The sequence below is a fragment of the Apiospora phragmitis genome (assembly GCF_038363925.1).
Source record: "Apiospora phragmitis strain CBS 135458 chromosome Unknown utg000008l:1.0-3514335.0:1.0-3519231.0, whole genome shotgun sequence".
Classification (NCBI taxonomy): Eukaryota; Fungi; Ascomycota; class Sordariomycetes; order Amphisphaeriales; family Apiosporaceae; genus Apiospora; species Apiospora phragmitis.
In genome coordinates this window covers 2,781,141-2,792,957 of record NW_027117407.1, presented here as the reverse complement: position 1 = coordinate 2,792,957, position 11,817 = coordinate 2,781,141, and the positions used below count along the sequence as shown (strand labels likewise).

The window sequence follows — 11,817 nt, the reverse complement described above, 5'->3', positions numbered from 1 at the left end:
TGGTGATCTGAGCACGCGCGATCTTCTTGCAGAAATTGGACATATAATTATCAGTGGCCGCCAAGTAATCAGGGGCAGCAGTTCGCAAAAGCCCCCGGACTCGTTGGAGCTAGCCAGGATAACCACCGCCGCTCGCCTTTGATGACAGTTTCTGTTAGCTACGTCGGACCCTAGAAGAATACGGGCAGCCTCGAAGAACGGTTCAAGGGCAAAAACGCCGTCGGCAGTGAACTGCCCCGGGTTTCCCTCCACCAGCGCCCAATGTATGTAAAGTGAAATTACGTTTATTCCTGAGGCTCGAGCCTTTTGAAACACATCCAGCCAAAGAGATGGTACTGGAAGGCGAAAGGGATGAAATTCGCCGCTGAGTATTAAGACCCTGGTTCCGTTGACGAAGAGGGAGTGCTCATCCCAGGTAACGATGTGCTGGACAGGGGCACGCATCTGGATGGGCTCGATGATAGAGTAACCTCGCATCCCAATACTAGGCTTGCCCGTGGTGGTACGCAGGCTTTCACAGCCGAGCGCTAGAAGCGCGATGCCGAGTAGGAACTGCTTCATTCTCCTGCTTCACGTGATCGTATGGTGCCGTGAAGCTCTTGCGAATGAGATATAAGGAACTGAGGGGATTGCATTAACGGAGCTTGGCCTCGACCATGACCATTAAGTTCCAGAAGCGGGACGCAGAGTTCGTGTTTGCAGCACATTAGTTGCGCCGGGCCTTGACGAAGCCGCCGAGAGAATCCGGTAATGCAGGTACCCGAGATTAAGACTGTATCGGAAAGCGGACAGCCAAAGCAAGAAATCGCTCTCTCTCTCGGAGACTCACTCGCACTTTCCAGGATCACCAAGATCAAGCACAACCTTGAGCGAAATGCTTACCTGGGAAGTAAATATTCCATATTGTGCCAAGACCACCCTTTTATAAGGGCCTCGGGGCAGCAGCTTTAGTAGTGGCTTTGTAGAAAGCCAGTCTGCAGCTTATCTTAGATCTCATGAATCCCATGGCGCTGCAGAGAACTTGGTGTGCGACTGGGGTCTACCGGTGCATCCCACGATGTTTTGAACACACTCGGCCTTCGGTTGGTGGACTGACAAGCGCAAGAGGGAGGAGACTGCGCAAGAAGAGGGTGTAGCCAAAAACTGACATATACTCCTGCTTTGGTGTAGTCGCTGTACTAACTAGCAATTCAGGGTTGCGCCATAATATCGCATGCGAGCTTCATGTAGTGGGAGGCGGCCTTGTGAGGTCTGTCATGATTTGCTCTGAGCTTCAGTGTTGATGCGACCTATGACCTCACAGGCCATTGCAGGGAGCGTGCACTCAACCCCAGTTCCCTAATTCTCCCCGCAAACGCACCCACTGTTAACCTTGCCAAGCCTATCACTGGCAGATGTTTCTTGGGCAGCTGCAGTACTGTATGTAGGTGTCAATAATACCTTCTAGTTCTGGGTATTCAATGACCAATCGTATTCATCATGGTGGCACTTGCGCATTCCATATACAGCAAGACAGACCAATAACACTGGCTAACGATAAGATAGGTTGCATTGGCGTTGCTTTCTTGTGATCATGGTTCATTAAAATTTGAGGGTGTTCTACCCTTGCTATATATACGCATTCTTAATTCTATTATATAACCCCCCCCCCCCCTTCGCCACACCTCATTTTGGAGTGCTCAGTTTCTAGACAAGAAAATCGAGGTCAAAGGCCTTAGGGCCGGCGTAGCTCTGCACAACGGCGTTGGGCCGGTCGGACATGACGAGGTCGCTGTTGGGGATGTGGTAGACGCCGGTGGTGTTGCTGCGCGGGCTGACGGGCGCCTGGACGAGGAAGCCCAGGCCCTCGGCGTCGCGAACGACATTGAAGGTGCGCGACGACTGCTCGCACGCGCCGTACATGACGTCGGGCAGGGTGCCGTCGATGTTGGCCGAGACCATGGCCTGGCAGGGGATGGGGTCGGTCTGCATGGTGCCGGGCTGGAAGACGCCGAACTCATACCTTGAAGAGAATTGTTAGGTTTTGATTTCTTCCTGTGCCAGGATGGCCATCGCCTGGAAAAGGCGCAAGCAGACTTACAGGCATTGGGTGCTGTGAGGAATGCATGCAGCGCTGAAGTCGGAGACTTGGTAGACGACACTGCGCTTCTGGATAGCCGCGCCAGAGACGACGGCGGAAGCAGCAACAACAAGAGCGGCAGTAGAGAACTTCATATTGATCGATGAGTTGCTGGTTGTTGGTTGTTGGTGAAAGACTAAGAGTGTGAGTTGGTTTTATGATGATATTGTATTATCGTCGTGGAGGATGTGGGAGTGGCTTGTGAGTAATATCAATATCAAACAGGCGGCGCTTTCGAGGTTTTATTTATATGAGGAGCCATCGTAAGCTATCCGATGTGTCGAAAAAAGGAAACCATGCTTAATGCTCCTTCGTCTCTTGCTTCTTGGTCCCTGAATGACGATGATCGGCAGTTCAGATCTCGTATCCACACCCGGCAAAGCAGGAGAGGAGGGGTGGGGCCAGTTACTTACGGGGTCAAGGGGGGCAATGCAACTGCCAACTCACCTGCCCAATGTAACGTGTTCGTCAAGTCAGGGCAGAGACTCTGAGACCAAATGAGGAACTTGAAAATAGACCAATCCGGGCCATGAACCGAAAAGGGCAAAAAGAAGGCTTCCAGACGGTTGACGGTCTAACTAAGAACATGACATCAGCAGGAGGTGTCAGTGCAAGCCAATATGTAAGCATGCGGGTGCGGCACTGATGTAAGTGTAAGTGCTTAAGTGCTTAAGTGCTTAACCGTAGGGCATCAAGTGCGCTAAGAAGTCCCTGAAGCGAAGAAGCGTTCAGTCCAGTCGATTGATCCGACCCACTAGCTTCTGCCACTAGGTAACCTTATAACATGATCGAACTGACAAGCACAGCCGATCGATCATACGGGCAACCACAGTGGAATTTCCATCAATACCAATTGAAGAACAAAGCACCGCACTCGATGCCGTGTTTCCGTTCTGCCGAGGTTGATGGGCTGTTGAACATCATGCACTTACTCATATGTTTATGGGTTTCCACCACAACACCGTAGCATGTCTTGCTACTTAGTTATTAATGAATTCGGCCCGGCTGCTATGGAACCCAATTGCAGATACGCGATTTGCATGCGAGAACTAGACGGGAACGTCTAAAATATCAATCTCCTAAGACAGTGGGCGACTGAACACCAGCTTGCAGGAACGATGGAGAATCGACAAACGTAACGTGACAAGCCGTGTTGGATGCTACCTTACTAATAATAGACCTGGGCGCAATTCTAAGACAAACGCAAAATGGTACCCCATCCAAAACAAAAACAAAGTCTGGACCTCACGGCTCCTCGAGACCGGAACCACACTCCGACCCTCGTGCACGGCGCTAAGACCGCCTCCCGTCGTGGTCGGGCCCTGGTACCCGTGCCGCGCGACCACGAGCCACCACAGGCTGAACAGCAGCGTGAGCCCGCCCCAGATCAGGCACGCGTAGTTCATGGTCTGGGCGTCGTCGGCCGGTAGCGCGAAGGGGAAGCTGTAGACGACGAACCACACCAGCATGTAGGCGCAGGCGACCCCGTTGACCGCGAAGCCGCGCCAGCCGCACAGGCGGAAGGGCCCGTACCGGATATTCTTCCGGCCCGTGAGCAGGTTGGGCAGGATGGCGGCCAGGTACGAGCTCGTGATGAGGAGCAGGAAGCTGCCGACGAAGGCGTTGAAGGCGGTACTGCTGCCCACGTAGATGCAGCCCAGCACGGTGACGAGGCAGGCCGAGGCGACCGTCGACGCAATCGGGACTTGGAAGCGCGGGTTCACGTGCGCGAGGCGGTCGGAGAAGGGCGTGGCGCCATCGCGGGCCAGCGTCCACAGCGTTCGCCCCGCCGTCATGTAAAGACCGATTACGGTCAGCCCGATGCACACCATGACAATGGCCAAAAGTCCCGTCACTCCCGCGGCGGACCCGGTGGCCTGCCGGTAGATCTCGGCAATCGGGTAAGACGACTCAAAAAGGGCATCGTAGTTATTAATAGCGTACATGATGGCCACGAGGTAGCAGAATCCCGTGCTGAAGCCGATGCTGAACTGCAAGCCGATGGCGATGGGAACGTTGCGCTCGGGATTTGGAATCTCCTCGGCCAAGTGGGTGAGAGGGTCGACGGCGCCCAAGCTGTACGCGCCGTTCACCATGCCTGCGATGAAGACGAACCCGTCTGGATAGCCCAGAGCGGTTGACCACTCCTTCCAGACGAATGACGATGTCGCATGGGGCGGGCGCCCGTCGCGGCCCGGCATCACGGCGACCACGATGACGGTGACGAAAAAGCCGACCAGCACCGCAAATATACCAAACGTGTTCAGGCGCGGCATGGCGCCGTTCGCGAAGCACACCAGCGCGCACGCAAGCCATGTCGCGACGAGGTACACGACGAAGACGTGCCAGGACTGGGCCACAAAGCCCGGGTGGTTGACGGCGTACATCTGCACGACGGTATTGGCGAAGATGGAGGCCATGCTGGCGGCACCCAGGACCCAGGCGAGGTAGTTCCACCAGCCGGCGAAGAAGCCGACGGCGCGGCCCCAGCCGCCGCCGCCGCTTTGGCCGGGCGTCACTGAGGCCCAGTGGTAGACGCCCGCGGACGACGGGATGGCGCTGGCCAGCTCGGCGACGCTGGCGGCCACGGTGCTGTAGAAGGCCGTCACCGTGAGGAACTCGTAGAGCACGCCTGGCGGCCCGCCGTTGAAGATGGCCGTCAGGATCGACCCGCCCACCGCCGGCCACACTGTGCCCACGACCAGGCCCACGCCCGCCAGCGATAGGAGGTTGAAGTTCCGGGCCAGCTCCTGGGTGTGCCCCGACGCGTTCACGCCGGTGGGGATGGTCTCGATTCGCTCTATTCCGTGCGAGGGGTTGTCCTCGGGAGCTTTGAGTGCCGCGTCTTGGTCCGTCATCGTCTTGTAGTCTTGGTCCTGTTCGCCAGGGCTCAGGGCCACACTGTGATCCTCCATTGTCGCGGACAACGGGATGAGGCCTACCAAGAGGAAGATGGTGTAGAAGTTCGAGATGATGAATAGCCCACCGGCTCCAACTTGGTGTTGCCCAGACGCTTATGTAGGGGGATTTCTTTGTAAAGATGTCTCACCTACTTTTCAGTACGGTGCGTGGTCCAGCTTATTTCTTGGTGATCTCTCGCCATCTTCATGGTGTGTTTTACCCCCCAAACCACGCAGAAAACCACGGACGACAATGTGATATATGCCAGCCGTTATTCATGGGGACGTCAGGACGACTTTCCTGACAAGGTGAGGTGGACGGCGGTTGCGCCCCACCTGGGAGAGTCTGGGGTACCCTATTAGGTTAAAGGTTGGAGATGCAGATCGTCCTCGGTGCCGACAGTTGCTGCCGATTGGCCCACCACCGCAGCTGTTGGAGATTATCAGCTCTTGATCGCTGGAGGTGGAGCGAAGCGGCTCCGTTTCGTTATCAGCCGTTCCGCTGAAATCGATGACTTCTACGTCTTTTATCGCCGTGGCTTACTTGATCTCGTTACTAACACTGTCGGGCATCGGCATCGCGTTGCTGATGTTTCAGGTGGCTTCCTGCATATCTCCTGCTCCTACAACAAGACCGTCCCGTTACAATCAGAAGACAACACACAATATGCAGATCAGCTCGCCATCGTTCTGATATCTGCGAGGCCCCGCCATGCTCAAGATGGGTGTTCTGCCCAGGATGTAGAGACAGCCACCGTGGCGTCAAAGCCGCGTGTGTTCCGGTCGCAGTGCTCTACCGCCATAAGAGAGCCAACAAAATAGCTTGACAGCAGCTCGGAGAAGCTCCGAATCCGCTGTCGAGATATCCACGGCCAGCGCTTTGATGGCCACCTGAGCCTTGTCCCCCGAGTCAGCGGCGGTCCGGAGCTGCAAAGATGCTTCCACCTCTTGCTCCGCATCGGCCATGGTTTCGCCCGAAACACAGGAGAAGGCGGCGAACAAGGGCCGGATATGTTGAGCCTTAGGCGAGACGGTCGGTGGGTATCTGCAGCCCTGGTTCTGTGCTCCGGAGTCATTTGTGGGGCCGCCGGGTCGCGATAGCTTGTCTAGAGCGCCCCCGCCCATGTCGTCTGTATCATACCCTGGCGGCTGAGAAGCAGCTGACTCGGCGACGAGGTCGATATCACGTACCCACCCGATTCGAGGGACACAGATTCCATTCCATGCTCGACACGGCATCGAGCTAGAGCGTCCTGGAAAGAAGAACCGCCACAACATAGTTGGTCGTCGCCATCTGGCCGATGATTCCAGCCGGGGATGTCAGCAGGACTATGAAGTCGGAGCCATTGGACAGCAGAGGGTGTAGATTCCATGCCAAGTCTATCTTGGCCTTAACGGCGAGGTCCTTCTGCGCCAGTGACATGTTGTCAAACATGGATTCCGCAGGACTAACACAGCACTGATGCAACGACTTCTCCATCAGTAACAGGAATCCTCGGGTTCCAGCCCTGGCCTACCGGCACCTGTTCGACACCATCACCAGACACTCGATCCTCATCTACCCTCCGCGCAACGGGCCGACTGGTGATGACGAGGGTATGGAACTGCAGATACAGTTTGAGAAGGAATTGCCACAGCAGTTGAAGGACGACACGGAGTGGAACAAGTATACAGAGTACAGAGACATTGATGTGGGCAACCCTGTGGACATTGTGGATGTGTCACGGCGGTTCTTCATACGCAACAAACTCAAGACTTCGTAGAACTTCAGATTCAATAGAATGAGTGTGGTTAAGGTAATTTCATTCCTAGCTGATTGTGCCTCTCTGGCTAATGATGGGTGAGTCCAGTAAGGATGTTGGCTATCGTCTCGACGACAACGCTGGCTGCGTCGTACCGCCACATAACATGGTCATAACCCAACCTTACAATATTCAATTACCCCCTGCAGCCCTGGTCCCCTTCAGATGATGGCTTAAATTGCCCGTTGCGGTGAGGTATGGCGGGCGCCTGTACTCATCGCCACAGTCTCCTGGTATGTCCGTCAAGCCACGCTGCGCTTCTGCAATCGCCTCTCTATCTGCATCGTCGAGAACGAAAACCCAGGCCCCCAAGGTGGGCAAGGCTTTGTCGAAGCTGTCATTGGAAAGGCGGCAGCCCACGATCACGGCGCTCACCACGGGGACGTCGAGTACCCATCAGATCGCGACTGCGGGGATGGACACGCCGTGTTTCTGGGCGACGTGAGCGAGGCACGACAGCACGCGCTGGAAAGGCACCCAGCCGCCAGCGGCGTGGATGAAGCGCAAGTACTTGCGAAGGCTCCAATTCAGAGCGTCCACGTCCTGGGGCTCGTCGACGCCAAGCCATTTCTCCGTCAGGAAACCGCCCAAGAGAGTTCCATATGCTAGGATGGCGACTCCGTACTCGGTTCATACCGAGGCGAGATTTCCCTGGATGGAGCGGCGGTCGATGACGGAACAGGATACCTGGTTTGTGGCGATGTGGAAGTCCATTTCCAGGAACTTCTTCAGGTGCGCCGCGTCGGTGTTGGGTGAGGCCGATGTTCTGTATCCTGCCAAGCTGCTGAAGGGGTTGAAGATGGGCCAGGTTATAGAGGCATGTGTCATCCTCGTAGTCCCAGATGTGGTACTGCATGAGTGCAATGCTCTTCTGGTCCATCCGGCTAAGTGCTCGGTTGACAGCTGCCCTGGCGTTCTTGTACGATTTCTCTTCGTCCTCGGGCGGGCACCACTTGGTGAAGGCTGTCAGGCGCTGTGAAGCCTCAGGCCAGGACGCATTGAATTGGCCGACAACAGCTTCTGCTTCGCCGTAGTGGTCGGCCATATCGAAGCAATCCAGCCCCGCATCGACCCTGGCAAGAACGTGTCAATGAGCTTCGTAGACGTTATGGAGCTGGGCATGCGGCGCACAGTGGTTTCATGGCTTCTGCCGCCTTGGAGATGTCAATGTCGGCGTCATGTCCTCCTGCAAGTTGCCAAAGACCAAGGATCACGCGAGGGATTGTCAGCCCGACAGCGATTGAACACCGTTCAGCTTTCAACGAGCCAGCGATTAGACACAGTGCAACAGGTTTCATCGACCGCGGTGGATTAGCCTCCATATTGCTTGAATAATAAAGTGTTCGGACGTAGAAAATCTTCGGATTTTTTATGATGGGCTCTTCAAGAAGGGTTTTGGGTCAGTAGAAAGTTGGAAGTCCTACTTCCGTTATGTTATGTCAGTGTACATGTAGTTCCTTATGCCGAGGTCTCAACTTATTCGCCAGTTGTCTGCCAGCTTTGAAGAGAAGACATTACCACCGACGGTCAGTCAAATCAACATTTTCGCATCAAATTGTACGCAATGCACCTTCCTGATTGAAAGCGTGTTCTGCATGCGAGGGGTAATGCACCTTGCTAAAGGCAATAGGCGCCGAAGGTATAGGGATTCGCAGTGTGGTCCACGAAAGCGTGGAATTGCCCCCTTCCTGATATGAAAGTATCCTGCTTGTAGTTGAACAAGTCCTTATCGAGGCAGCTATGATTATTGATTCTTCACTATTGAGGCCGAGGCAGCTCCCTAGTGGTCGAGCATTGGAAAATCGAAAAAGATGATCCAAGGTAGCAGGTACAATGAGTATACACCGATAAGTGGTTATCGGTTATCAGCTGCTACTCTCAGCAGCTGCCGAAGTTGCCAACCCGGCTAGCTCAATGGCAGAGCGTGGGACTTTTACGTGACCGGCCCCACCCCGGAGCTGCGATCTAGAAGGCCATCCCAAGGCTGTGGGTTCGACCCCCACGTCGGGTGTGATTGTCTTTTTGCTGGTCCTATGGAGTACCTTGGCCATGATTCTTAGGAAGAAGCATATTCTTTTTGGGAGTAACAAAGATAGAGCAGCACATGCGCTATCAGACTACATCTTAACGAGGTAGGTACCAGACTTCAGGCTGGGCTGCAGCATTACTCCGTACGCCCTGAGTTGAATGACAAGCTCGATTTAGGGAGAAAGGGGCTATTGTTTGTTTGACCTGTTCGTTCGTGCTCTTAACTGTTTTCTCATTTCTGGCTTGGGGTCCACAGCTGGATGGAATGTTCATGAACCTTGATTATCCCGAATTGAGCGATGGTTGCAAGAAAGCTCTGGACACGAGTGTCGCTTGTCCGTTGCTCCTGAGCAACAGAGCCTTCAGGTAGATAAATGTCTCCCTTTTTCTTTCTGCGTCAGAGAGGAGTGACAGCGCCATAGCAACAACATCTTGGACTTGGAAAGTGCCGGTGCTTGGCATGTGGACACCTGCTGCGATTCACCACCAAACACCAAGACGGCCATTGCCTCAGCTTGCAGTGCTTCGAAAGCTACAGCAGGAGGAGGCGAAACCGTGGCCCATTTGAAGCCGGGATTGTCGCAGAGGTACAGGTACTGCATGCGCCCTCGGGGCCGAGGCGTTGGACCGCGTGTCCGCTACCACCAACCTGGAGGAAGAAGAAGAAGTGATAACGGTAGCGATCTTGGACAGGAAGAGGACGAATGGTTTGTGGATATCATCCGGAAGGACTAAGGGTCCTCGGTGCCGCACCCACTGGGATAGCCCATGGAAACCATCATAAACTGCATTCGGCCCGATGTTGGATGGATGAGGACGGGGATTGGAGGGGTTATGGTCGAGGTTTACGAAACCTTGAGGGATTAGGATGCGAGGTATGACGAGTATCGGCGGCTCTATAAGGTGGCATACTAATGAAACATCGTGGGATGGAGTTCGTTAAACCAGAATGGAGGGTTGCCACGAACACCCCTTTTTATATACCCCTATCAGCAAATCTGTTATTTGTAGGTAGTAGGTGTGCCATTCAGCTCCTTGGGTCATTCTTCGTGTACTGCCTGACAGAGAATCAAGTCGCCTCACAGCTAGTGTGTCATAGACCTGGCGTATGTCGGATCGTGTAATTTGCGAAGGGTGACATGTAGAAAAAGGCGCCACAGTAGATTAGTAAAAACGATATGGTAAGCGAACATCTCTCCAATTACCATGTAGGGGGGGAAAGCGTACTTAAGTCCTGAAGCTGTTACTAATAGCAGGAACGTTTGTAGTAAAGCAATTGTTTTTTGTCACCTAAACACCCAGCTGTCACATGTAGCTCAGGATCTAACACCAGGAGGAGTAGGTGAACCTGGAATAGACACCACAAAATACCATCGTAACAATATCAGGAGATAGGGAGTCTTGAAGCCCATAAAATAAAGCAGATTAATGAATACAGAAAAGAAAAGTCAAAAATAGGATCGCCTCTGGAGAATCGTGTCGAACGGGAGAGCTGGCCGCACCTTCTCCTGCCATCTCTGAGCATCGAACCTGTTACCTCAAGTCCGCTCCAGGAGACCAGGAGACCATTCTACCACTGCACTACAGAGACCACAGCCAGATGGCATATAATGAGGGGGCTATCCGGCCAGAAATTCCTTGAGGCAACAACCTTGTATCTAGCTATTTATTACTGCTTACCTCTGGTAAGGTACTTGTCTTGGAGAGCTGGCTTGTATCTGTATTCAAGAATGGTTGTTTGTGCCACTTACTGTAGAGCAAAGAAGCTGCCGCCTCTCACCTCACCGTTGCCCATCCCTTCGTACCCATGATGATACACCACGCGATGGTGTTGCTTGTTGTTACTCAAAAATCGTACATAGTACCGCATACGTGCCTGCTACCTAGATACAGAGGCATATCATGTAATGACTCGTGCATGTTCACAATAATAATTCAGCATATTAATATTCTTCACTGCCTCACTTTTTCTATTACCCATCCCCCTAACTCCGACCACCTGATAGTGATTTTAGTTTACCAGACCATGCTTGCACTCATTCATACTAACTTGTTCGACGAATTCCCCAGGGTGATCAAGGTGATACTTGGTACCAGAGCAGCACCTACCCACCATGCTGCACTGGTTTACACCACCGTGTCCGAGTTGATGAGCCTCATTGGTGGAGACAATTATCTCGAGGAATATTGAATGCAATTCTCTTTGTGTGACACAAGGTGACTTAAAGGGACACTCATAACGTTTTCAATTAGGCCACGACTACCGTGGGTCTCTTCTGATATTGTAAACAGTCACAGAATACTCTCAAACTCAAGAATAGGAGTACATTGCCCCGTAAGATGCTGTCTTCTGTACTACAAAGTACCAAGAGACGGGCAAGCTCGGTTACAACGACATGTTAGAGAGTTGGCACTTGTTATTATTAGTGTGACCACATAATTCGTCTCGATTTACCTCAGGGCAAAAGCCAGTTTGGAGTACTGGCCCTATTCGAGAACTCCATCTTTGAAATTGGTTCGTCATTGTTGGCGCCCAGGGGCCTTTTGCTAGCCATCCCTTTTTGGTTTAAAATAGGGGTGGCTGGTTGATTTTTATGGCAAGCATCTACCATACACTACCACTGGCTCTAATCTGATAAATTGGGTGTACGTGCAGGTTCCGGATATGCCATTTATTGCGCAATAAAATAGAGTAGGGATACAACATTGCCCCGAAGATTTGAACGACCTCGTCTTGGGAACTCTGAATACACCCCCCGCTTCACAAAGGTAGAGGCGCATATATACCACCAGACGCCCCCGGCGGATTACCAATGGGTTGGCTTCGCATTACATAACGTCGTGGTCTTCGTAGCCCATCTTTAGCGACTCGTCAATGCCGGCCGGGAACAACAGTGTCATCATTTGCACCTATGCTGCTCCTCTGTCCAGTAAACAGAGGTCGTGGAACCAACTCTTCCTGGTGGCA

General features: G+C 53.3%; 4 protein-coding genes across 4 annotated transcripts; all 4 read right to left on the bottom strand.

Moving 5' to 3' along the window:
* Nucleotides 1–1,686: 1,686 nt before the first annotated feature.
* PG994_009288 (uncharacterized protein) lies at nucleotides 1,687–2,214 on the bottom strand (the record flags this gene model as incomplete). The annotated part of the gene is made up of 2 exons (XM_066860697.1): nucleotides 1,687–2,002; nucleotides 2,081–2,214. 2 exons carry the CDS (start codon nucleotides 2,212–2,214, stop codon nucleotides 1,687–1,689), a joined length of 450 nt encoding a protein of 149 aa, XP_066714286.1.
* A 1,065-nt stretch (nucleotides 2,215–3,279) lies between these two features.
* Nucleotides 3,280–5,034, bottom strand: PG994_009287 (uncharacterized protein; the record flags this gene model as incomplete). Its single annotated transcript, XM_066860696.1, has 1 exon — nucleotides 3,280–5,034. One exon carries the CDS (start codon nucleotides 5,032–5,034, stop codon nucleotides 3,280–3,282), a length of 1,755 nt encoding a protein of 584 aa, XP_066714285.1.
* Nucleotides 5,035–5,781: 747 nt separating this feature from the next.
* PG994_009286 (uncharacterized protein) lies at nucleotides 5,782–6,392 on the bottom strand (the record flags this gene model as incomplete). Its single annotated transcript, XM_066860695.1, has 2 exons — nucleotides 5,782–6,161; nucleotides 6,215–6,392. The coding sequence occupies 2 exons, from the start codon at nucleotides 6,390–6,392 to the stop codon at nucleotides 5,782–5,784; spliced, it is 558 nt and encodes a 185-aa protein (XP_066714284.1).
* An 825-nt stretch (nucleotides 6,393–7,217) lies between these two features.
* Nucleotides 7,218–7,866, bottom strand: PG994_009285 (uncharacterized protein; the record flags this gene model as incomplete). Its single annotated transcript, XM_066860694.1, has 2 exons — nucleotides 7,218–7,438; nucleotides 7,509–7,866. 2 exons carry the CDS (start codon nucleotides 7,864–7,866, stop codon nucleotides 7,218–7,220), a joined length of 579 nt encoding a protein of 192 aa, XP_066714283.1.
* Nucleotides 7,867–11,817: the final 3,951 nt, after the last annotated feature.